We start from the raw sequence: 27,934 nt of genomic DNA, 5'->3' as shown, positions 1-27,934 counted from the left end.
GGGGCTGGGGCCCCATGGAGTGTTCTCTTTTTGGACACTCAAAATATGGTAACCCTAGTACTACAGCATATGCATTGAGAGCTTTCACAAATACAGAGCACATATATGCACAGATTGAAAAGGAAATACTAGGAATTGTATTTGGCTGTAATATTTGTAACAACTACATTTATAGAATAGCTTTTGTAATTGAAACAGATCATAAACTGTTGATAACCATTTCAAAAAGGACCAGTGGAAGGAACTGCTTAGAATTCAAAGACTTCTAATGAAGCTTCTAAAATATGACTACAGGAACTCCTCACTTAAATTGTCCCGGTTAACGCTGTTTCATTGTTAAGTTGGTGATCAATTAGGGAACATGTTCGTTTAAAGTTGTGTAATGCTCCCTTCTAGCGTTGCCTGCTTTGTCTACTGCTTGCAGGAAGAGCAGCTAGCTGGTGGGGGCTTGGAACCAGGGTGGACCGGCAGCCCCCCAATCAGCTCCCCCCATCAGCTCCCCGCTCCCCTAAATTCCCCGTGCAGCAGCTGCCTGCAGTTCAGCTGTGTCCCTTCCCCCACTGCCATGTGCTGCTCCTGCCCTCTGCCTTGGAGCTTCCCCGAGACTCCTGCTTGCTGTGCCGTGGGGAGGGGAGGAAAGGAAGAGGGGGGCTAATGTCAGGGTGTCCCCCTCCCCTCTGCTCCTGCACCCCACTTATCCAATCTTCCATAGAGCAGGGGGAACACACCAGGGCTCAGAACAGAGGGAGCTTGCAGCAGCTGCTTCTCAGCAAGCTGATCTAATTAGCAAGGCAGTGTGCTTAAAGGAAATGCTCATATCTCCCTCCATTCCTGCTGCCTTGTGTAGAGAGAGAGTTAACCCTTGAGGGCTCAGCCAATTAATCAGTTCATTATTTAGCAGTAAGGGAAATATCCCACACTCTGACTCCTCCACCTCAACCAAGCTTCACAATCATCATCACTATGTACCAGTATTAAATTGTTTGTTTAAAACGTATACTGTGTGTGTGTGTGTGTGTGTGTGTGTGTGTGTGTGTGAGAGAGAGAGAGAGAGAGAGAGTGTGTGTGTATATATATATATATATATATACACACACACACACATATATATAGTCTTTTGTCTGGTGAAAAAAATTTCCCTGGAACCTAACCCCCTCATTTACATTAATTCTTATGGGGAAATTGGATTCGCTTCACATCATTTTGCTTAAAGTCACATTTTTCAGGAACGGAACAACAACAACGTTAAGTGAGGAGTTACTGTATATCATTGAATTCACTCTGGGAAATCACTTAATCATGGCTGATATGCTATCCAGGATCTGGGATGAATCTCAGAGAGCTGTGGACCCAGAAACTCAATCTGAGAGATATTCACATCAATGTGACAGAATATTCAGAATCTGTTTCACCTCACATGTGGGCACAGCTAAAAAGTGCAACAGTGAAAGATGAGATGCTGCAGTTCATGATTCATGCTCTACGCTTTGGAGGGAAAAAACAATTCCCGCCTGAGCAGTATGTTCCTTTCACGCACGAGCTGTCTATGGTTGATAATGTCCTTCTCATAAGTAAGAGCATTGTGATTCCATTTGAACTCAGAAGAAACGTGCTAAAGGCCATTCATGAAGGGACTTGGGTATAGAGAAGTGCAAAAGAAAGGCATGGGAAGTACTCTATTCAGGGCCAGCTCCAGGGTTTTTGCCGCCCCAAGCGGTGGGAAAAAAAAGAAAAAAGCCACGATTGCGATCGGCGGCATTTCGGTGGTAGCTCCACCCCAGTGCTTTCTTCTTTGGTGGCACTTCGGCGGCAGGTCCTTCCCTCCGAGAGGGACTGAGGGACCCGCCGCCGAATTGCCGCTGAAGAGCCCGATGTGCCGCCCCAAGCACCTGCTTGCTGTGTTGGTGCCTGGAGCCGGCCCTGACTCTATTGGCCAGGCATGAATGATATCGTAAATAACTATGCCACATGGGTAATTAGCTTGCAAAATGTGTCATAAAAATGTTTAGGTGTCTGTTTAAAAATATAACATATAGATTCATAGAATATCAGGGTTGGAAGGGACCTCAGGAGGTCATCTAGTCCAACGCCCTGCTCAAAGTAGGACCAATCCCCAGACAGATTTTTGCCCCAGATCCCTAAATGGCCCTCTCAAGGATTGAACTCACAACTCTGAGTTTAGCAGGCCAATGCTCAAACCACTGAGCTATCCCTCCTCCCATGTGATGGAAGACCCTCTTCTTGCCTTGCCTTGCTGAATCACAGAGCAGTACCATTACCAATGTGGTAAGTCACCTGCAGAGCTTTTGCTAGGACATCAGATAAGAACTAAACTTCCTCATCTGAAGATGAAGCAAGGTGCAGTTAAGGAACAGATGCACAAATAAGTGCAGAAGGACAGGGAAAGATGTAAAAGTATTAAAAGGTTCCACTGTGGCAAAACCTCAGTGTGCCTGAGGTAACTACATCCTGGAGAATCTGTTAAAATTTAGAATAATGGTTCTCGGGGAGATAAGACTGAGGTGATTAAGCTGGTTGCTCCAAGATCATATGAGATCAAAACAAAACAGGAATTTTTGTTGAGATGGAACCGTAAGCATCTCTTACCGGTACCAGTGATAAGTATCCCAGATGAGCTACTTCTACACATAGTGCAGGACTTACCAGCAAAACCACCTACACATCAAACTAGGCACATCCCAGTAGTCACATTAACACATACCAAAATGATACAGCTTGCTGAGACGACTAGGGATGTGGACTTATCAGACACAAGATCACTGGATACCCAGGTCGATTATCTGGGAAACACACTGCCAAGTCCAAAGACTTCCAATGGAGACGAGGACACATTGTGGCATAATGGTCAAAACCCCAAAGAGACTAACTGAAAGCTACTGAGCAGCAGGGGAATTAAGACTTACCGTTGTATGAAGAATTACAGTGTTGTTTGTTCGTTTGGTGTTAATAAAAAAAAGGGATGGATTGTGCGGTGTATGCCAATGAACTAATGCATAAGCAGAGAAAGGGTCACAAACCCAAGAAGTGGTAGTCAGACATCTTGCAGAAACTCAGAACAATACAGGGACAGGACACGGGGTGATGATAAGCAACAAAGTCACCATTAACAGTTATGTTTCAAATGTTAAATAAACACCTTTTGTACAAAACAGCATATGCTTCATAAAGTAGCTGGCCAACATAGATATTTGATATTGTTGGCCAGATTTACAAGAGTTTTTGGCATTTAGGCACCGGAATAGGGGTCTAGATTTCTGAAAGAACTTTGCACTTAGAGTGCTGCTCCATTTTTAAAATCTGGCCTTAAGTGTCAAAATATGAACTGATGGGAGCTGAGCACTTTGGAAAATCTGCTCCCCCGCCCCAAAGGTGCCGCACATTTGAAAAATCTGGTGATGAGGCTTTTTGAAAACCTGGCCATATGTGCCTTAGTGTGTGTAAGCCTCTGATTTTTTTTTTCACTGTAGAGAATAATTGATACCTGCTCTCAAATTGCTATTAACCAGTATGAAAGAATTCACGTTATGCTAAAATAAAAAGTTGTAGGCATTTTGGTTGCTTGTGTTTTGGGCAATGGCGGGTTAGGGTTTTGTGGGGCCCTGGGCCAGAGCAAGTGGGGGCCCCTCCCCACCCTTCTGTCTGCAGCCCCTCCCCGGCACTCCTGTGGGGGGGACACACTGGGGTTGGGGTGCAGGGGCTTGCCCCGCTCTGCCCACCTGGTGCTCCTGCTGGGGGGGAATGGAGTCAGGCCATGGGTGCGCCCATTTTTCTGGGGTCCCTCAATTGGCTGGGGCACCTGGGCACAGTGGCTAATCTGCCACTGGTTTGGGGTGGGGGGTTTGTTTTGTTCTGTTTCTGAGGATGGAGATCAGAAGAGAGGTTAAATCTGGGAGTGATGAGTCAGGATTCCTGGATTCAGTTTCTCGCTCTGCCACTAAGGGCGAGTCTAGTGTCGGTGTGGTTGCAGCACAGGCAGGCATATCTATATTAGCTTTAATCTAGCTAGCACAAGGAACAATAATAGTGAAGATAAAGCAGATCAGGTTTCAGTGTGGGCTAGACCCCCAAGTACAAGACCACTGGGGACCCTGGGTACATACATGGGTTACTAGCCCATGCTAAAGCCTGTGCCACCACATCTTCCCTACTATTGTTACCAGTGTTAGATAGATTAAAGCTAGCATGGGTAGATTTACCCATGCTACAATCACACCTTCACTTTGCTGAGGGTGAATTGCTGCGTGATCAGGGGCAAAATACGAAATGTGCACACATCTGCACACATCTTTTTGAAAATATGGACCACACCTTATCCATCTGTATACGGGTAGTCTCCATCTAGTTGCATCTGAAGAAGTGAGGTTTTTACCCACGAAAGCTTATGCCCAAATAAATCAGTTAGTCTTTAAGGTGCCACCAGACTCCTTGTTGTTTTCATCTAGTACAACAGTTTTAACAGGAGTGTTGTGAGGACACATTCATTTTATGTCTGAGAGATACCGGAGATCTATGTATCAAAGTGTCACCAGAGTTAGGAGATGAGTTTCTGAAGATAACAAAAGATGTACAGAAGACACTTTTACTGGACGAACAGGTAGAAGACAAGGAATCGCTACCTAAATTAGAATTGGAGGAACAGAACATTAGGTGGTGTCAATGAGCATAACTCTACTGACTTTACTGCTGAGTATGCGACCCTGAAAATGGTCTGGAGTGCTGAAAAAATGCTAGTTATGTTTTGGGTAACAGGCAAAGATTTTTAACTGAATAGAGCAACGGGATTTTTATTTCAAGTATTGCATAACAGTAACGGTTCTACTTCATGCCTTGAAAGAAAATACATGCATTGAGAGAAAGGAAAATACACTGCAAGGAAAGTGTGCATAATGCTTCACACAAGCACAGTGTGAGAACACACAACACATCCCAGCAGACACCCACGAAAAACTGTTGAGGTGGAGTTAGGGTGTGACAGGAAGAAGAGGTTCTCATTTTGTAGTAAGAGTTCATTACAATCCTCTTATTTTGTTTTATGTTGCCATCATTTTCTCCTTCTCTGCAGTAGCCTTGTTTTAACTATGTATCCCCCTCATCTTCTCTAGCTTTCATAATTATTGCATCTATTCAATTTAATCTCTGCCCTCTACAATCTGTAGGGCAGGCAGCGACACCACTCAGCTGGACAGTATTCTTTCCGGGGCTCTCATGTTGTACTAATGGGAAAGCAATTTGTGACACCCCTTTTAGGGGTATAAAATACCCTCTCCCATGCATCTAACCAGCTCCACTCACCAGTGCATATAGGGGGCTGGGTGCAATGGTTCTGCTTTCTCACCACACACTTTCTCAAGGAAGGAGCACCTCAGGAACAACCCCTCTGCTTCTCAGTGGCAGGAGCTAGGATCTGGGAAGCTCAAACATGAGCTCTGAAGTGGTGGTGGAATCCTAACCCCTCTTTACTCCCCTATATGGCCATCATCATGTTAGACACAATTCAGCCTCTTTCTTAGCAGGGTTCCAACATAATTTCCCCATCCCTGCCATTCTCCCCCCAAGTTTCAGCTATTCTTTTCCTTTTATATATACAAACTATTCTGGGAGCTAGCAGCAGTGCTAAGCACGTATCAGGAACAGGTCCTAACTTACAACAAACCGATGACAACAAACTCATCTTTATACAGATCACTTCATTGATTATAAACCAAAGACTTACACAGACAATCCAATAAGTTTCATTACCAAGCTATGTTGTTGGAGAGTAAAAATAAAATTCTTCATGTATTTTAATCAATAAAGCAAATATAAATCTCATGATGTGACACATCAAGTCTTTGTATTTTGGCCTGCACACTTTGCAGTCTGTTAAATGGCCACTTTAATTTTAAAACCGATCACTCAGAAATACTAAATGGATAAACTCTTTATAGCATTTTCACTATGACAAAACACACTTAGTAAAAACAAAAGCATGATCATAAAACTGCATAACAAGTTGTCACTTATGGATTCTTTTATTTGGGCATGAGTTTATAAGCTTTCTTCTAAAAAAGGAAGGAAGGCAAACAATTTTACTTGACAAGTTTTGCTTTGCAAAGAGCTTCGAGTAAATGTTATGAACAACAAGACTAGAAACCCAATTGTCTCAGAAGATCTAGAGAGAGGAAAATTACAGAAGCAAACAAATTCTGTTTAAAAGTCATTGGTTTCCTTACTCTCTTTCTCCATGTGTTCTAACATCCTCACTTCCAAACACACATTTGTGTATTTTATACATCTATAAAAGAGGCAGTGGGCAGGGGAGAAGGAGCTCAACCGCAAAACTTTCAGGTGAATATGCTTGGTCATATGTGAATACTCATATTTGCACACAAAAAAGGTCCTACTCCAAATGTATGAATAAAGACCTGACTTCCTTAAATGGGATATCAATAAGGGGCCACAGGATGAAAGCATATAAAATAATAAATAGTACAGAGAAAGTAGATCATGAATTTCTGTTCTCTTTGGCTGCCTAATAACACAAGAGCACAGGGACATTCAATTAAATTAAAAGGTGGCAAGTCCAAAACTGATCACAGAAAACACTTTTCACACAGTGTGCAATTAGACTGTGGAACTCTTTGCTACTGTAGGTCAGTGATGACAAGAATTTAGCAATATTCAGGAAGAGATTGGACACTTATATGAGCAACAATAATATCCAGAGTTACAATTAATGGTAATAATTTAGAAATGGATATTCATCCTCACACTTCAGAGCTTAAGGCAGTTTGGAACTATTAGAGACCAGGATGAAACTTAATATGGGAGGCAGATAATCCCACATCTGCCTGCAAAGGGGTTCTTACATTTTCTTCTAAGCATCTGGTACTGGCAGAGACAGGATAGAGAACTAGATGGCGCTCATAGCTGATCTAGTAGGGCAATTCCTATGTTTCTTTTGTGAAACAGAAAGAAAAGAAAAGAAAAGAAAAGAAAAGAAGGGCATGTATGAAATTGTACTGCAATTGGCAAGCATGTTTGCAAATACATTTTCCCTAGTTTCCCCTTTGCTGTAATCAGTGACGATAGTCTCCTGGAAAGGAAGACAGACCTAAAGCTTCTACTGTCTGATGGTTCCTTGGTGTCCTACGTTAAATGAATTGGTGGACAACATCACACAATCCACCGCCTCAAGAAGCACCTTTGTTGGGAAGTATACATTACGCATGGAGAAGAACTACCATCTGTAGTACTAGTCTCTTCTAGTAAGATTTTAGGCAGGTTGGGCCAGATCCTCAGATGGTGTAAATTGTCATAACTCTATAGAAGACAATGAATCTGTGCCTTTGCTTCTAGAGAAGGCAATCGAGCAATTTACACCACCTGAGGATACAGTCCATTACTGGGATGGCCTCAAACCTGCTGACGTGGCAAGTAAACAAACTGGCCCGGCCCACCAGAATGCTTACCCTCATGGGCCGCGGGCCAAAGTTTTGCCAATTGCTGTTCTACATGCTGCATGAGTCATAGCAACCATCTGAGAGGTAAATGACCTTTTAGGAAAGTCTCTTGCTGATGGCAACCAAACATTTTCAAAACATTAAATTATGGAAATTAACAAAATAAATAAAACTGCATTAAAAGGATTCAACTTTAGACAATATGCCACCCAGTAAGCAAAAAAGTACCATTCCTAGAAAAGTTGAGTGAATCAAGTAAAGTAACACAGACCCCACCACTCCACAAGTAGAGCTATCAACTCTCATTCTCCTTACTTTTCATATTAATCTGAATACTAAAGATCCAATAGATTGAAAACTTGATTTTATGTCCCCATGAATTGTGGGGCTTCTCCTAAAGTCAGAATGGCCTGGTACCATATGTAAAAATTAATCTAATAATTTCACTCAAATCAGAACCTATTTGATGTAACTGATTTTTTTCTGTAAAGTTTAATCTTCATGATCCCTGAAAATGATTACTGTGCTTTGCTCCTGAATCACAAGTTTATGCTTAGTTGGTTGTCTTGACATTCATTTCTTTGTAGCAATGGGAGTGCTTTTCTGGTGTATTAATTTATTTCTGGTGTAGGTGTCATTTACATTGGAGTATTACACTTTAATCAGTGGCTTTGCATTTTGATTATTCATCTTGCTAACTCAGCTTTATATGCTACATCTGTGAGGTCTTGATGTATTTTGTTTATCACCACAACACTTTCCTAGATTCTTTTATGGTTCATATTAGTCCTTCTTTATTACTACTGTTTTCGTTGACTTGGGATCAGTTTAGTCTCATGAGTGGAATTTATCATTTGTTTATGCTTTGATCATTTTAATTAAATTGCAATGGGGTTTGGAAGATTTTGCTTTGTGGGCTGGTTTTAGTTCTTCAAGGTCACATGTCATCTGAATATCATCTCCAAGTAGAATGTGTCATTTTTATATGCAGGATTTATAGCCATATATTACTACAAAGTTTCAGTCAACACACCATCAATTTTTTCCTCAGTTGATTCTTCTGCTTTAGTTTTGTGTATAAACACTCAGAACATTCTGGGGGATGTGGGGGTGATATTTTCTGCATGGAGAATTGCAGTATATGGCAGATATACTGGACCATATACATCCCCGGTGTCATTTCTTTGACTTCACATGGTCCATTGTATACCATAGCTTCAGTTTCCCATCCCTAGCCACATGTATTTTATTCTGTGACATATGGCTCTCTCATACTTTACAAGAAAGAGATTGCTGGATCTTTGCTAAAGACGGATACGTGTTTTTTTATGGGCCATTCCCCCTTGGGTTTACAATTATTAGCATCAGGATTTTTAAAGCCCTAACAAATCAGGGTTGTTTGGCATTGTAGTATTCATGTAATTATGGGGAGTGCAGTTCTGCAAAGTTGGAAATTCAAGGAAAGATTCTAGAAAATATAGCAGAGTCTTTAAGAATATTGATGTGACAGAATACATCCTTGTATTCACACCCTACATGCTATTGTAATAATCTTTGTACTAAATATGCCTCGTAAGGTCTCATTTGGAAACTCATAATTTCCTGGTCAGGACTGTCCTTGTAAAATATCTGTGGCAACATTATATGTGAAGTTATAAGATCCCTTTGTATGGTTCCTAATCTCACAGCCCTGCCCAAACAGAAGTTGGCAACAGGTCTCTCCTAAACAAAGGAATGTGTGGTTGCCTTAATTTGCATTTAAGCAGTGAACAAAGTCATCTGGCAGGAAAGGAAGGCAAAGGAAGTTCGAACAGGTGAAAAATCAGCAGGGAATATTCTTGCACATAGACTGGTTCTCACCTGGAAATGTTTTTCAAGAGGGGGGCTGAAAGGATAAAAAAAGAGGAACCTCTCTCTGTGTGTCTGGCTATCTCATTCACTGCACCTGCAGAGACAGAGGAAGCAGGTGTTCAACTCTGGGGGAGGGGTCCTGATATGAGAGTTTGGTCCGTAATTTGCTAGCGCATGTGGTGAGAAACTTTGCTTGAATCGAATATAGTTTGTTAAGTTAGGCATTAGTAAGCGTCTCATCTTTATTTTTCTTGTAACCATTTCTGACATTTATGCCTCATTACTTGTACTCACTTAAAATCTCTATGTCTAGTTAATAAATTTGTTTTACCTAATACAGTGTATTTAAACTGAAGTGTCTGAATAACTATTTGCAATAATAAACTGGCACATTATTCCCTGAAAAGAATAACAGACTTAAAATATTTGTATTGTCCAGAAGAGGGCTGAGCAGTACAGGACATACATTTCTGGGGGAAAACTCCGAAACTGGGGGGAAATTGGGGGTCACCCAGCACCATAACCAAGGCTGGTAAGAACCGAGGTGTGGCTAGCCGGGTGCAGCACACACAGAGACATAACTGGGAGTGACTTACATGCTGGAGGCTGTTTGTGAGCAGTCCAGGCTGGAAGCTACAGCAGCAAAGCATTGTAAAGGGCACCCCAGGTTAGCGGTCACAATCAGGGCCGGCTCTAACTTTTTTGCCGCCCCAGGCAAAAAAGAAGAGAGCCGCCCTGCCGTAACCCCCCCCCGTGAGCGCCGCCGAAATCCCTGCCCGCTCCAAGCGCCGTGCCGCCTGAAGCCCCCGCCCCTCCTCCGAGCGCCGCACTGCGCCAGCCCCCGCCTCCCCGAGCACCACACCGCCCGAAGCCCTGCCCCCCCTCCAAGCACCGCGCCGCCTGAAGCTCCGCTCCCCCTCCGAGCACCGCGCCACCCGAAGCCCCCGCCCCCCCTCCGAGCACCATGCCGCCCGAAGCCCCCACCCCCCTCTGAGCNGCCGCCTGAAGCCCCCGCCCCTCCTCCGAGCGCCGCACTGCGCCAGCCCCCGCCTCCCCGAGCACCACACCGCCCGAAGCCCTGCCCCCCCTCCAAGCACCGCGCCGCCTGAAGCTCCGCTCCCCCTCCGAGCACCGCGCCACCCGAAGCCCCCGCCCCCCCTCCGAGCACCATGCCGCCCGAAGCCCCCGCCCCCCCTCCGAGCGCCGCGCCGCCGAATCAAAAAAAAAAAAATAAAAAAAAAATCGAACGCCGCCCTACCCCAAAGTGCCGCCCCAAGCACTTGTTTGGTCAGCTGGTGCCTGGAGCCGGCCCTGGTCACAATTGGCATTAGTTATAATGTCCAGGGAAAATGATCCAAGGTTATATTGTATATGTTGAATAGGATATGTCAGGAGTTTTATTTCGTTCTAGGTAGACCTTCAGCAGTGCAGGATATGAAGGAGACTAGATAGCTCAAGGAATTATTAATAGATTTTCACCAATAGGTAACATTTAAATACAGTCCAGGATTGGTCTATATATAATTTATTTTTCCAACACTCCTCACTGGATCATTAGAGTTAATATTAAAGTAGACCGTGAGCCTCTTACACTGATGACTATTCACACAAATAGTCCCACTGACTTCAGTGACACTGCTCATGTGAGCAACTTCTCCCCAATGTGAGAAAAGAGCTAGGAATTCTGACCTTTAAAGCTCATAGTAATGACCAGAAAGGTAGGTAAGTAGCTGATTTCCTAACTGGATACCTAAAATGACAATTGGTAATGCCCTAAAAAGGTGATTTCTGGAAATTGGAATGAATTAATTACATTTAAGAGATGGGAAAAGGCTTCACAATTTAGATCCAAATCTGGATTCTGAATAGTAAGGTTCAGGAGTGGTCAGATTTTGAGTTTGAGGTTGGATTCATCTCAGACTACTACAGTACTAAACTATAATTTATTATGAAAACTGAAAATTACCTCATATTCTTTTGATTTGATTGAACCTTTTTTTTTGAAGGGATGGAGTCAACAAAGCTTTCTAGCTAACACCCTGGGACTTTTAAAAAATATTTTCTTTTGAACCCAAAAAAACAATACACAATCTTTCAAAATTTAAAGAGACTCAAAAAGTCTGATTTGATTCATGATGCTAGTTCCATAGTGGGATTCCCTGACACCCCTCTTTCTTCCTATATGTCTTTCTATGCAGAGTCTTACAAGTTTTCACAGGTAAAAACAATGTTCTGAGATCACAAGGAGTTCATTTAGGAGTTCCAGAAAAGGAGAGTAATGATGTTTGGTCCAGGCCATATTTGGATGGTAAATTTTCCTCCCACCTCTGTAGTGCTGAACAAGGATTATCCATAAAACCAAGAGACTAAATCCCATACAATCAATTCAAGGAATTAGGAACTGGGGAGCCTTAACCTTCCTTTCATCTTGTTAGTTTCTAATTAGGACATATTTTTGGGAAAATCTCAGTTTTACTGAGAGATACTTTGAAGGGAGCCTGTAATCATAGGAACAGGAAAGTACAGTACTCTTATATTTTAACTTTACTTTATTTTAGTGCCTATGCATTGTTGGTGCTCTAAAAATACATAAAATAAAGACTGCAAGCTCTTTGAGATAGGTGGTGGGTTTTTTAGCATATTATATATTTTAGGTATTGTAATGTACATCATACAGTAAGGCAGCTATGGAACTAGTAATTAACCACCATCATACTAATATAACAAATTTTAATTAACCGTGTCATATTCTACATTTTTGTCATATTTCCCCCATGGCCTGAGCAAACCAGACTGTGGCTATTCTCTGTTGCAGAATGGCCCATGGGCCATTACAGCTGAGATTAAGTTAGACTAGTCCCAGGACAGTACAATATTATTTATTTTCGATTTCACTCTAAGGAAAATTCCACATCAAAGGATGTCCTTATCCAAAGCTGTGGCCATCTTTGGCAAACAATTAAAGACACAATAATGCAGGAGTTACAAAAATTCTCTCAAAGCAGCAGCACTTCTCTGTCTTGCCATAAAACCAAGCCTCAGATAGTCATCAGTCACCTGAAATAAAACGTGCCCAAAACTTGATATCACCCCCTCTGTTCCGGGGTGAGTGCAACTTAACTGGAACACAGAATGTGACACCATGTCATTGGGAAATTCATTGCAAAGCACAGGAGAGGGAAAAACTGCTGCTGCAGAACAATCTGTATTAAGGCCAGTTTTCATTTAAATTAAATCTTAAATGGGAAAAATAGGAATGTAAAAAAACATCAGGCCTAAAAACCCAAACACAATCCTCTGAAATATTATTTTACTGAATTGCTTTAAATATCATGGAGAAACAGATTTTTTTATTTATGAGTTTTTAGGATGGAAATGATAGCAAATAAACATGCATTCTTGTGGTTTGTGAGTTTGGGTGAATTTATTATTATGTATAAACAACATAGAATTATACTAGACCTATACCTAAGACACACTGTTAGAGTTAGAATTTCTAGCACCATGTATGGAATAGTATAACACTTTGTAACTAGTGTTCATCCTGCTCTTGAATTGTCATAGTACATTTAAGAGACTTGCGCCAGCATTTTCAAATGTGGGTACCTAAAGTTAGGTACCTAAATCAATATTTAGGCACCTAGACAAAGTGGCCTAATGTTCAGTGGTCCCGAGTCTAAGAGAATAAACATATTTTCAACTGGCTTTTAGAGAATACTCAAAAGTAACATAGAAACAAAAAAATATAAAAGGAAGGAAAACACAAGTTATTGAAGAAAACACTTAAGAATTCTGAATATCAAGCAGTGGATAAATTAGAGCAATCAAGATGAACAACAAGATGACAAAAACATTAATTAAAACCTAACTACCCCCATTCAGAACAAAGCAAGTGTTTAAGAATATTAATACTGTTTAATGAGAAAGCCATCAATGAAGTCTTATCAAGGGAGGAGGAAGATTCAAAATGCCCTTACTGTATTTCTTTATCATTCATGAGCAACTCTTTGTTCTACCTCTGAATGTGTTTGGCATCACAATTTTGGGCCTCATTCTGATTTCACTCACACTGATTTTAATAGTATCATGCAAATGTAGCTATTCCTGTTTTACACCTTTGTTAACAAGATCAGAATAAGGTCCGTTGTTTGCAAAGAAGCCGCTTTTTTGTTTGAATTAGGGTGTGTGCTTAGCTGTATTGCCTTAGTGCTTTTGCTTCTCAGGCAAGTTACATGTCTCTGGAGAGAGGGGGGGGGAAAAGCAGGCCTCCATTCTAGAAAAAAAAATATGAAATTATTTAGTAGGGCTTGTGTTTTGCAAAAATACGATGTACAAAGTGATTTTGAAGATTAATGTTTAAGAAATTGAATATGTCCCAAGTGGAGACAGGCTGTTTAAAAGGTTTGGAGGGGTGAATTACAGATCATGAGATTTTCCCACTGTAGGGATTTGGGGTGTATAGCACTCTTGCTAGGAGTCATATCCCAGAAACTCTCACTTAGTTGAGGCCTACACTCCACACAGCACTCATTTCCCAGTTATATATTGTTAAGCAGACAATCAAACTAGAAAACAGCCCTGGGTCATGTCAGCTGAGAACAGACTGCACAGATGCAGGCAAGGAAAAAATTGAAACAGGGCAGAGAAGATTGGGAGACAGGGAAGGGAAATCAACATATCCATCTTTGCAGGGAGGATTATAGTTCTAATAGGAGGATGAATGAGACAAAGTCAGAATTTGAATTGCAGAATTCAGAACTAGAGTGGCATCTTTTCCATAGACATTTTTGGCATTTGTGGAGACATACTGGACTGGAAGTGGTGAACTTTCCACAAAGCACCATAAAGTCATCTATTGTGGAAGCACAGACAATGCCTATCAGAAAATATTTACAGCTCTTTGAAAAGCTTTAGATGCATCTCATCATGCATAATGAGCATTAAACTACAAGGGAAACATGATCTTGCTATCATAATACAATCTAAACCATTGGTGAGTAACCTGTGGCCCGTCAGGGTAATGTGCTGGCGGGCAGCATGACAGTTTGTTTACGTCGACCATCCACAGGCACAGCCGTCCGCAGCTCCCAGTGGCCACGGTTTGCTGTTTCCGGCCAATGAGAGCTGCAGGAAGCGGCAGCCAACATGTCCCTACGGCCTGCGCCACTTCCCGCAGCTCCCACTGGGAACAGCGAAGCGTGGCCACTGGGAGCTGCGGGCAGCCGTGCCTGTGGATGGTCGACGTAAACAAACTGTCTTGCAGCCCACCAGCACATTACCCTGATGGGCCATGTGCGGCCCGCGGGCCGCAGGTTGCCCACCACTGCTGTAGAGTGATCCTTGACCAAATGAAAAAAAAAGAGCAGAGGAAATCCTTTGAGTCACAAGATGGCTTTTGATCTGGATGTTCTATGGCATATCAGATACTTGTTTGTCATCAAATGTTGGAGTCACACAGAGCTCAATACCTGTTTCATATTCATTGACTAAGTATTCAACTCCTAACAGAGAGTCTCTGTGGCAAGTAATCAAGAGGTATGGTTTTAGCAGCAAGTTGATTTAAATACTGCAGAGTCTGTATAACATAGCTTGACATACAGTATGAGTCAGCGGCAAGCTGACAGAGCGGTTTGAAGTGAAAACTGGAGTCAAACAGGGATGCATATAAAGTCCAATACTTTTACTATACACTTTGAAAATGTCTTGTTCAACTCCCTCAGCAACACTGGTGGAGCCTGCAGTGGGGAAGATTATCAATCACCTTGACTTTGCAGAAGATATCATAATTATTGTGTTTATAGAGGAATACAACCAAGAAGCAGCAACTAACTTGTACATAACAGCCATAGAATGGGGCTTAAAAATGAAGGAACAAAAGTCAAAACCAATGATAACATCAAGAAATCCAGAAACAGGCTAAACTAGACATGAATGGTGTAGACATTGAACAAGTAGAGTTTCTGCCAGTTGGGCTCCATTGTATGACAACTGCTATCAAAATGACATCAACAAGCAGATAGCTATTACCAACACAATTTTCACAGAAAGTGTGTGGATCTTAAAAGCAGTGTCCATACGAGCTACAACACGACTACATACCACACTCATTGTACCCACATTACTTTTTGGTTGTGGAACATGGGTACTGAAAAAATACCTGGAGCAAAATTGCAAACAATTGAGATGAAGTCCCTGTGCCATATCTTAAGTGTCACAAGGCTAGACAGACTAAGCAATGAAGACACCTGTAGAAGACTGAAAGTGCAGTGCATGACTATAATCATCAAAAGGTGCCACCTACAATAGGTTGGCCATGTTGGCAGAACAACCCCATTACCGATTGCCTGAAATTGTTCTTTCTGGACGTGTCCATGGAGAGAGAGAGAGGCCGAGGATGTCCAAGGAGACAGTGGTATAACATAAAACCATCCAGGCAACACCCAACAGCTCAAATTGTGCCTCAAAACAGATGTGGATGGAGTCTGTTCATAACCTCAGGCCTACCCAACCTTGGTGTTGGAAAAACAAGATGACGACAATATAGGTGGGAGAAGATCTGGACTATTGTGGGCAGGGCTCAAGCATTTGAAGGAGTGTTAGATTGCATTAAGGGAGGAGGGAGGACTGAAATACTTACAACTCTGCAGTTCACTCACAACAGTGCTGTAGCAGTTAAAAAGATGAGTACAGTGTTGCATCATATTATTCAAATTATTTGTATCATTCCTCTCAATATTGTTCTCATAGGATTTAATGCTATACTATACCAGTGTTTAATTGAGCATTGAACTGCTTAGCATGGAACATGGGCAAAACAATAGCTTTTGTCAACAACAACTCAATTAAAAATGGGTAGAACTGGTATCTGAAATAGCAGAGTCTAGCTTTGGAGATACTAATCAATATTAAAGAAGCAGGTTGAGAGCATTGGTTTGGTCTGTTCAGCAGTCTTTGTTAATGCAGTTCACAGAGTGGAGTCTTACTTTGCTGTTTTATCATTGGCATATAAAACTTGGTGTAATTTGAATTAGTGTGAAATACAGTGGCATTTTTAAATCAAAAAGTTTTAAAGTGACACTTTACCTGCAAGGCACAACATGAATGATTGCAGCACGAGCAGTTCCCATAGCAACCTCATTTTCAGTTTCCGAGGTCAAAGGAGGCGCGAGTCCAATAACTAGTGAATAGAATGCTGCTTCTTTTAAGTTTTACACAACCTTTAATCTGTGGGGGGGAAAAAAGAGAGACACATTACAATGAGATTTAGGATTACAGCTTTTTATACTACTATGAGAGTGTATCTTTCCACGTGAGCTAAATGAAATTAAGACCTGGAGGGAAACAGAAATTGTTGTTTTATAAAGTCAGTCTGGGTGGGGGGGCAGGAATTAGAAATTAAGGATCTGAAGAACAAAGAAGAGGATTTACAGAGTGTGTGTCGGTATTTGCAGAGGAGCAGTATATCTGTGAGATGTGCAGTCTATGTGATCTGAGCATAGGATTGGTAGGCAGACTCCTGTGATATAATCTTGATTGATTCTGCGTCCTCCACTTTCTCGGTTACCTTGGGCAAGTCATTTGAACTTTTCTGCCTCATTTTTCCCCTCTGTAAACTCACCTGTTTGCCTCATGGGGGAGCTGTTATTAGTTAGTTAATTGTGTAAAACACTTTGAAGATGAAAGAATTATTATTATCCCTCTTTACTGTCTGACAACTTCAAAGTACTTCAGCAACTGAACTGAACTGAGCAAAATGTAGCTATCTCCAGAAATCGTAAATCTCACTCTGTCCAAAGGAGACTGTCTCTAGAGGTGGTGAGGTCTTCTCTCTGCCTACTCAACCAGGGTACTCCCTCTCCTCCCATGACCCTGCAGTGACATAGTCAGCTTGGGACTAATTTCTACACTGTAACTCAGATTTCCTGCATGGCAGCATGTCGTGTTGTCACTAGACCATCAGGCCAGCCAAGGATCACAGTGCTGTGAAACATCTGAGAGTCACATCAATGTCTCGAGGCAATACATTTTCTGTAGAGCATGACTTTTTTTCTTCCCACCCCTTCTCTGGGAAGTTTTTCTGAAGCATCCCCCACTGTTACCCATGTGCAGATAAGGAACCCGAAACACACTGGAAACCTTCAATGAAATTATCATCTAAGCATTTCCAAATGAAACCTGATCTTTTCCGGGCACTCTAATCTCCATGACAAATTAGGGGGAGAAAATATCCCTTTTCTACATAGGACTTCTATCCGGAAATAACCACAGCAGGCATTTAAATACTATAAATAAATACATAATTTCACCAATCATACATTCTTATCATTTATTCATATCTCTGATGTCTAGAAGTTAAGGAGCCTTCATGTTTACAAGACAAACTGCATGACTAATAGAAAGTGAAGTAGTATCATTAGAAGTCTCTGGTTGCTTTTGTGAGCTAAAATTGATAAGATTCTTCTAATAAAATCAGGTTCAATGTGCTGAGAAGACTAAGAATCCTTATCTTCTGATCTGAAGATGTAATTTGAAGAGGGTGAAGACTAACTGAATATATTCAGATATTCTGACATGCATGATGATTAGACTGGCTGTAGATAAGCAGGAAGGACTGATCAATGAAACTAATAACATCTTAAGTGAATGATTAGGGTATTAATAATTAATTTTATTTAAAAAAATGTCGTGACTGACCTCTGAATTGATCTACAATGTTAAGCTGTTTCTCTCTTGCAGCAATTAATGAGGGAAAGTATCCAATTTCGTAATACAGATTTCATACTAGGTAAAAAACTAGTTATGCTCTATGTGCCAAATTGTGCTCTCCGTTATGGTAACATAAGTACAGGGTCACTGCACAGAACTCAAGGCAGTTATTTTCAATTTACATCAATGCAACTGAGAGTAGAATTTTGTCCTATGTTCACCATCATGTTGTGAATGTCTTCTTCACGTTCTGGCTTTCCAACAACATATTCTCACCAATAAGCAGAGATCCTTATGTATAAGGTATTATTTATAAAAAAAACTTGTACTATACTGGGGCAGTTCAATGGTTTAGGATTATTCTTCTCACTTCATGGAATAAGCTGAGTGGAACTTGAGCAGAATAGTAATTTACAGGTAGTATTTCCTTTGATACCTAATTAAGAACACAAGAAGTAGGATAACACTTATAATTAACTTAATCTACTGCCAGAAAATATCTCCAATGCACACACAGGCACACGCCACAAAAAACACAGCTACTGGCATATAGAAAGACTAACTATGATGATCCCCAGGGGCACTGAGATTTGTGAGTCACCTCACCAACACCTGGCTTTAGCAAGTCTTGTCTGTGGCTGCTGTGATTCAGCTCCCTAAAACCACCAGCCCCTGGCAACACATGCACCTCACTCTCTCTGCACAGATAGCAATAGGCACACACCAACTCCCAAATCCTGGGGCTGTTCCCTGTAGCGTCCACCCCTTGTCCGCTGAACACACTGGGAATTTCCAGGTCCGCTGTTCCCAACGGAACAGTCCACACCCACTTGTAAGACTTAACTCGGGATCATCACTTTGCTTAACACCACACCACGTAGATATATTTGCAGTGAAAACAAGAGTGCATTTATTGTCAAAGAACAGAGATTCAAGTGAAAGTGAGTAAGAATATTGGAAACAAATGGTTACAGGCCAAACAAAATCACAACATGCTTTCTAGAGAATCACAACATGCTTTCTAAACGTAACCAACAAGTTATCCTCTCATCAAGAGAAGCTTATCTCACCCAAAGTTCTCTGCAGCTATTTCAACCAAGCCTGGTTGTAATCCCATTCCCATGCAGTAAACTCACTGTCTGCTTACTTCCTGGGTGAAGGATAAAAAGGATGTCCCCCAAATACAGTAGAGCAACCCTTGATGAACAGCTCAAGATATGTCTTCCCTTCCCCGCTGCTTGCTTTCCTGTTAATTTTCTTCTTTGAAATTCCCACAATCCTTCATTAACCTTCAGTTCAGACTGGTGAGAAGAGACCCTTGATAAACTACACAATAGAATATCAGGGTTGGAAGGGACCTCCGGGGGTCATCTAGTCCAACCCCCTGCTCAAAGTAGGACCAATTCCCAACTAAATCATCCCAGCCAAGGCTATTTCAAGCCTGACCTTAAAAACCTCTAAGGAAGGAGATTCCACCAGCTCCCTAGGTAACCCATTCCAGTGGTTCACCACCCTCCTGGTGAAAAAGTTTTTCCTAATATCCAGCCTAAACCTCCCGCACTGCAACTTGAGACCATTACTCCTTGTTCTGTCATCTGGTACCCTGAGAACGGTCTAGATCCATCCTCTTTGGAACCCCCTTTCAGGTAGTTGAAAGCAGTTATCAAATCCCCCTTCATTCTTCTCTTCTGCAGACTAAACAATCCCAGTTCCCTAACCCCACCTCATAAATCATGTGCTCCAGCCCCCGAGTCATTTTTGTTGCCCTCTGCTGGACTCTTTCCAATTTTTTCACATCCTTCTTGTAGTGTGGGGCCCAAAACTGGACAGTACTCCAGATGAGGCCTCACCAATGTCAAATAGAGGGGAATGATCACATCCCTCGATCTGCTGGCAATGTCCCTACTTATACAGCCCAAAATGCCGTTAGCCTTCTTGGCAACAAGGGCACACTGTTGACTCATATCCAGCTTCTCGTCCACTGTAAATACTTAATTTACATGTAAAAGCCCCCTAGATAAAAAAAAAAATCATATCTAACAGAAAACTTGTTCACCTTTGCTGGTGACCATTCCCTAGACAAAGTCTTTAAAACATAATTTTCACTGTATATGCATAACTCCTTACACAACATCCGTACATGCATTTCAAAATGACAACCAGTGTGACACTGGCTTTTATTTGAGACCTCACATGACATTCTTTGGTAAACTAGAATGGACATACCAGACCCAGGAGATCCCTATACCCTATACAGCCCCTTCTGTGCCCCTTGCCAGTTGGCACTAAGTGGTTCCTGGATCATATTCACCAAATCACATTTTAGTAGGAAGGTTAAATAACAACAGTACCAATTTCAAGCTAAAAAACTCTCCAGGTGGTTTGCATACATCCCTGTGAGGTAAGGAAGTATTATAGCATCCATTTTACAGATGAAGAACTGAGAATACAGAGGCTAGAGGTTTCATCCAAAAAGCCTGCTGAAGGACTTCCATTGATTCAATGGACTTTGGGGATCAGTTGTAGACAACTCGATCAAATTGATGGCCAAGCAAGTCCCTGACAGAGCTGGAACTAGACGCCTGGAGTTCTGGTTTGCTTTCTTCTATAGGCATCAGAAAGCAGCCAAATGGCACTCTGTCATTCATGTGGCTCATATTGCAATTTCTAACTCCTCCTCTTGAGGTGCTGATCTTTTGGTAGACACCCCAGGATGTGCCATGTACTGCCATCCTACTTCCAGAAATTGGGGTGCTCCCACACAGGGGAGTAATTGGGACCTTTCATATTTGTGCTGTGTCTGGTCTTAGTGGGATAAAGTATTAAGGTGGCTTCCAAGTATACATGGATACCACAACATGCAGATATATCTCTATTCACATTTTCAAAACTTTCATTGAAACTTTCAATATACAGGAAAAAGAAAGAGAAAAGTAGATCATTGACTGACACGATGTTATTACCATATTTTTTTTCTAAACATTTAGGAAAGGCATTCAAGATGGCAGCTTCTTTCCCTTCTATAAAATCATTTTAACACCACAACTACCTGTCCTGGTTTTAGCTGAAAAAAAATGATGACACAGATATGTATTAGTATTCAGCATAGTTATTTATCAAATACAATGGAAAATGTGAAATCTCCCTAACATTCTGCTTATTTCAACATTTTCAATGCAATCAGAAGACATCAAAGGGAGATGCGTCTGCTTTAAAGAAGCATTTTGAAGTAATATGTGATGATGGTAGACCAGGTGCCAGCTCTTGCCAAGGCTGTAGGCTTCAGCTGAGCATGGACAAATTCTTAGCTGGAAACCAGACCAGCTCATCTGCGTGTTCAAGATAGATGTTAGACTCGCAAAGATCTATTTAGTGTTTAGTGTAGTGTTTAAACTATAGAATACTTGTACGTTGCTACATGAATTAATCTTATTTGTAATGTCTGTATCTCATGCTATAAGGTAATATGCAAGTTTTGCTTCATAACTGTAAAAATGTCTGCCCTGAATTTGAGAATCCAAGCAGGCGGAGGAAGATTATCAATACTAAGTGGGTGGTTGTAACACATCACAATACGAAGACTGGGTTAATGGCCTTCTCACACCGATGAAGGTGCTATGTGCAAGGAAGCTTGTTCCATTATCTTGAATTCTGGAAATTAAGATACCTGACACGAAAATTCTTCATATCTTTGCTATTTGCTGCAGCTAGGAAACAGAAGCAGAGATCCCAAAGGTCAACCTGGGTTAACCCAAAAAGACATGGAATGTTGACAAATTACTTCATGTCTGTCACCTTTTTGAACCATATCTGCAATTGATTTCTTTATGTATGTTGTCTATTTTAACCTGTAAATAACTCTTTCATTTGCTACAACCATTGTCTTTGGTGTGAGATCTGAGGTACAAATTGACCTGGGTAAGTGACTGGGCTCTTAAAACTGGAAGCAACCTGAATCTTTATTGATCGTTAGTGTATGGTAATCAACTGTCACTAGTTCATCATACCTGGGTGGCATGACAGACTGGAATGCACAAGGGGACTGTCTATGACTGTGTGGTAAGACTGTTATAGTGCTTCAGAATTCACATTTGTTACTGGATTGGTGAAATCTAATTATAGAATATACAATGTGGTGTGTCTGCCCTGAGGTTGGCACTCACTGCCATGAACCACTCCAGCCAGCATGACATAATCAAAGTTGAAATTCTCATCATTTGTGACATTAAGGACCAGCCTACGTATAGCACTTGTCTCCTTCAGGACGTCCATGAATCTCAAAGGAAATTTTATGCACATAAGGGGGGGGGGGGATAACAGGTTTAGTAATTGCTTTATAATATATTCCTTGAGGATGTGCTAGCAGATATAGAAATTCACCAAATTCATGGACCAGTACCGTGTTTTGATGTCATTCCCAGAAATGCCATTGCTGAAAGCAATTATTTCCTGGAATGATATTACAGTTTCAGAAGCATTATTTTCCTGGTACTATACAACAGCTTTCCCAGAAGTCCCATTGAAAACAGGCACTTGGATTTTTGGCATGCCAGCCCAACATTGGCATTGCATGATAAAATACCTACCCAAGTCCCTAAATGTGACATCTAATGGGCTATGGGAAAATCTTCCAATAGATTTAGAATAGAAATAATGCAAGCCCCATCATGAGAGGAAGTAAAAAGTAAATGTGGGGGGTGGGAGGGGGAGCGAGCACACCATTAGAAATAATATTCATCGATATTTAAAATAAGGTGGTATCTTAGATACTGCTTCATTTTCCTATACTTAGAATCCCAGATTCTTCTCCCATTTCACATATCAACGAACCTGATCCAGAAAACCTTTTCTCACATGAATAGTTATCATTTATGCCAGTAGGCCCATTGCCAACAGCTATGTTTGTACTGGAAGTGTTGGTACATGTTTTATGACTACTGCCTTAGAAAGGGAAACAACCAAGCCTGGGCAATAAATTTGATAATTGAAAAGATCCTGCCCATCTCTAATTTCTGTTTTCTGGTTGAATAAAAGCCTTTGGTATTACTTTTGGAAAGGAATGTAACAAACCTGAACACTCAGAAAAGGAATTCTTATTCTTAAAAGGAAATATCAATGGAGTCGAAGCATCACATAATTTTTTAAGCTATGAAAATGAGAGACTCATGATTTAAACTCTAATTATATCTCCTCTAACATACCCCACCTCGAAACAATGGTGCAGATGCTTTTGTAACCTTACTTTTGGTAATGCCACCATCCGTAGCAATTTGTTCTGAAAGGCACCTTTTTCATAATTGGGTTTTGACAGAGAAAGTTGACTGTATAAGCTTGGAGCATGATAAGGTATTAGAAGAAAGAAGATGTGCATAGTTGTTGAGGCATTTAGGAGTTGGTTTTCCAGAGATGCTGAGCACACATTGCTCTCATTAATTTCAACAGTAGTTGTGGGTGCTTAATGCTTCAAAACGAAACAAAACAGGCCTTTAGCTTTCAGGGCACTTGGGCTAGTGAGTTCACATTGTACAGAAAGAAAACACCAATAGATGGAACTCTCTTTTTTCCTCTAGTGTAAAGGAAAGCATTGTAATCTTTGATGAAAATGTTAGTGCCCAGAGTCCAGCATACAAACCCTCCACTTTTGGAGACATTCAGAAATAAAATTTGAAAAATGCCTCAGGCTCTCAGCTAAAATAGTAGTAGCAAGAAAGGTTTCTTAGGAATCATCTCACGTTTGTTTTTCTTCTACCCATTGGTGTGCTACAGAGTGCCAATTCCTCTAAACTCCAAAATAAATCACTGTTAATGAAGCATGTTGCACATACGGACAGCAACAGGCATCTTTTAATCACCTAAACAAAAGAAGAGCTAAAGGTAAGCACAAAACACTCCAAAACCTAATATATGAGTTGTCAGATATAAAGTGGCAAGTGCCCTATGATTTTCACAGCTCTCAACTGAGTGCAGTTAGGAGCACAAAGATTTAAGTGTAGATTCATCTCTTTTTTTTTTTACATACTAGCTTTCAAGCCACATACCAGTAACCCCTTAAAGCCAGGAGTCTTTTTGGTCAGAAATACAGTCATTTTCAAACTCAGAAATTCAAGGTGCAATGTGAGTCAAATACTAGTCCCCAGCAAAGAGGAATACAAAGGCTTGGTGCATTGGAAGTGAAGATTCCTCCCATACAACTGAAGAGAAGAAAGAGAGCCTCTCAATAGCTCCGACTGCAGCCTCAGTGTTGCAGTACCTCATTGGACTGTTCACCACACACAGGTAAATGACTAGCATCTGTGCAGTCATAGAGCAATCGGGACTGGGCCCATTCTTCCTTCAAACATAATCACCCTAAAAATATGGAAAGGGTCCTGTAGACCAGGGCCGGCTCCAGGCACCAGCGTAACAAGCAGGTGCTTGGGGCAGCCAAGGGAGAGGGGCGGCACCTGCGGTAATTCGGGGGCGGTAGGTCCCTCACTCCCTCTAGGAGTGAAGGACCTGCCACTGAACTGCCGCCGCCAATCGCAGCTTTTTTTTTTTTTGGTTGGGGCAGCAGAAATGCTGGAGCCGTACCTGCCGTAGACCTCAACTCCATGGACCACAGTGGTGTGAAGACACCTTGTGCAGATGCTTGGTATGTCAACCCTTCTACCTTATAGAATTGCATTGGTTATTCTGCCTTCAGAGCACTCCATGCGAAAAGGATGAAGCATTTGGATTCTGTTCTTTGGAGCATTTTCTTGCAAGACATGTAAATAGTGCATTTCACCGTGATACTTACCAACGGCTTTTAAAAACTGTTTGTGTCCCTTTTTATAATGCTGTACTAATAAACGAGAAAGTAGTTATACAATTTGTAGTTGCATCCAAGGAACAAAAGGTTCTTTGTAAAGGTGATTTAATATTAGCATTTTAAAGATAAGGAAACGGAGGCATGGTGAGGTTAATAGACTTGCCCAAGATCAAACACCAAATCAGTAGCAGAATCCAGGAAAGCTGGCTCCTAATCCCTTTCTCTAGCTGCTAGATCACAGCGCCTCCTTTGATACTTTGCTCAGCCTTGTACAGTCTTCCTGTCTTTATAGATATTGACTATATGCCTTTAGTGGCAAGGACCTTCCCAAGAGCAGACTCTGTGTCTTCTTCTTCCTCTGTTTGACCCAAAGTTAAAACAAACATTAATGTGACAGACAGCTTGGAATTTGTGGGATAAATTTAATATTTACCCTCCTGATTCTATCATCTTCAATAGATTATTCAATAGCTACTTGCTGCCAGAAAGGTTAGAGAAAAAAATAGTGAAATATTGTTTAGATTCACATGATACAATCAATATTGTCAATGTTGTAGCTGGGTGCCAATTAAATTAGAAATATTGCTGACTATTCAGATTAGACCACGAACAGATACAAATTCATCCTGTTTTCATGAAAAAGGGTGAAAATAACCCAGAGTAGGATTTCTGAGATTAAAAAAAGAAGTTTGTCTTTAGAAATGTGTGATCATTCCAAAGACACAATATGACACAGAGCATGATACAATCACCATTATAAAAATGTAGGAACAGTAAGCACAATTGCAATGTCGCTGTTTCAGTTTGTATCATGACATAAACCTAGCTCCATAAATTAGCATTGTGCACGTGTTGTAGGGGCAAGAAATTTCAGTAGTTCTGGTTACCTGTTGAGAATAACAAATGGTTGAATTATGTGAAAAACCCAACTAATCACTTTTGAGAATAAAGACCTCATTAGTTTGAGATGTTTCTAAGTTCTGTAATCAAATGTCCTGTGCTCTTTTAATTTTTTATTTATTTTTGCCAATTTGCTGAGAAAAGAAATGAGAGAGAATGGCACAAATGAAGCATTGAGTCGCTGTGATAATTATTGAGGGTCTCAGCCTACAAATTCTTACTCCAATTAGCAGTTCTTACTTACCCAATTTGTCCCACTGCTGCTTATGTTTATAAAGACTGCTCATGTAAGATCAGACCTTAAGAGAGAGTACTTTCCTATACACATTTTATCTGATCCTTCCTAGTTTAATATTTCAGAATACTAGTCAGAACTGAATCTGAAAGACATTGTTTTACATAAACCTTCAACTTGCCTTGTAGGGTGCAGGCACTCTCTCCTCATTTGTACACATAACAGCATTTATTCCCAACTAAAGAAGTGTGGACTAGGCATGTAAGTGCTGTAGAATCACTATAAACATTCAAAAATTCAGCGAAGTCCCCACATATCATTATTTTTCTTTCCCTTGCCTCCTTGAACTCCATGCACATCCCTGGAAAACCCTGGGGGAAATAAAAGTTTCCTGAAGATAGGGTGACCAGATAGCAACTGTGAAAAAATGGGACTGGGGGTGGGAGGCAATAGGTGCCTATATAAGAAAAAGTCCCAAAAAACGGGACTGTCCCTTTAAAAACAGGACATCTGGTCACCCTACCTGAAGGTCACAAATCCCAGGCTGTGTCAAACAAAGGGAAGTAAGTGAATTCCAGAGTCAAGAGCTCCTGTCTGGGCATACCCTGTCACCCCAAACCTATGCTTTCATTTAAGTGGTTGTCACCTTAAGCACTTTAGTTGCTCACAATTGCCAGGTCCCCACACATGCAGTGGTATTGACAGCCCCAAATGTTAAAAAAAAAAAAAAAATCATTGCGAGTTTGAATCCAAAAAATCGCGAGTTTGTCCAAAAATCATGAGATTTTTAAAAATCATTTTAAAAAGTTTATCTTCTGATTTTTGAACTCACCCTGTCAACCTTAAAAGTATGTGACAATTACAGCATTGCCAAATTGCAAATTTATCATAAGGCAGTTTTGGCCTGCAGGAGCTCTTGCTAGAAGACCCAATCAAAATTGTGACACCATTATGCCAGGTATTGTACAAATGCATAGTGAGAGAGGGTCTTTGCCCTGAAGACCTTGCAGAACACAGTGGTGAATTTTTGATGAGAGAGCTGGAACTAGGAACCACAAAACCGATCTAATTTTGGACCACCAATGACCCATTAATTAAGCAAAATACAAACTAGTGAACTTCAGGTGAAAGGTTCTTTAGTTTGTTATTAGTATACTGAGGCATCCAGCCCCACAGAAGTATTAATGTCACACCTTTGAGAATGTGGCTTGCTTTCTGGAAAGTTACATTTACTAAATCAAGTTCTGACATTAATGTATCCTGCATAGACTGGGTCTTCCAGTCTCTGGACACACAGAGATAATCTCCTACACACTGTTCTCAGTCTCAAACACAGGATCTTAAAGGCACAGTTTCCATTAATCAAAAGACAAACAATAAAACTGCAAGAACAAAACAAATATTAACACAACGTTTAAAATCATTTTTTAAGTCAATGTTTGGCAGATTTAATAATCTCAGCTATTGCTCTGTGGTCCTTGTATTAACATTTAAACATATGTGTATAATTTTTTAAAGTCCACGTAGGTCCTCCATAAGATTTAAACTCATAACCTTCAGCTCCACATCTGTTAGAGGCATAAGTAGTGGGATAAAAACATGCTCATTTCTTATATGTGGAGCACCAGTACAAGGAAACACAACTTATACTTTGCCAGTGGGATACACTGCTATTTGCAAGACAGCAGAAAAATTCTGGGCATCAGTGTTTCTGTTCCTGGTTCTGGAAGCAGAGTGTGATCTACTGGTTATAGACAGAATATCATAAACAAATGTAACACTACCTTTGTTTGGGTTGTGAGCAGAAAATGAACCTGGGACCTCTGGATATAAAAAGAATGAGCCTCTGCCACTTAATCATATCTGCTAGCATCAGAGATAGCAGTCAAACATCTATATATGGTATAGCCAATAGAAGGTCAATACTGTGTTGTTCTCGGTTACAGAAGCACCTAATTCGGCACATTCCTTCTGAAAGGCTGCATGCCA

General features: G+C 41.0%; 1 protein-coding gene across 7 annotated transcripts in view; it reads right to left on the bottom strand.

Annotated features, from left to right (window-relative positions):
• Positions 1 to 27,934, bottom strand: part of CNTN4 (contactin 4) — a 642,022-nt gene that overhangs the window by 298,851 nt on the left and 315,237 nt on the right. For all 7 annotated transcript variants that reach the window (XM_034775263.1, XM_034775267.1, XM_034775265.1 and 4 more), the window contains one exon: positions 16,398 to 16,538. In XM_034775263.1, coding sequence (XP_034631154.1) covers positions 16,398 to 16,452 — 55 coding nt within the window. In that variant the 5' untranslated portion in view covers positions 16,453 to 16,538. The remainder of the gene's footprint in view (positions 1 to 16,397; positions 16,539 to 27,934) is intronic.

This window comes from Trachemys scripta, chromosome 7, assembly GCF_013100865.1.
Source record: "Trachemys scripta elegans isolate TJP31775 chromosome 7, CAS_Tse_1.0, whole genome shotgun sequence".
In the NCBI taxonomy this organism is placed as follows: domain Eukaryota; kingdom Metazoa; phylum Chordata; order Testudines; family Emydidae; genus Trachemys; species Trachemys scripta.
Note: the sequence above shows the minus strand (reverse complement) of the source record. Positions and strands in the feature narration are given on the sequence as shown.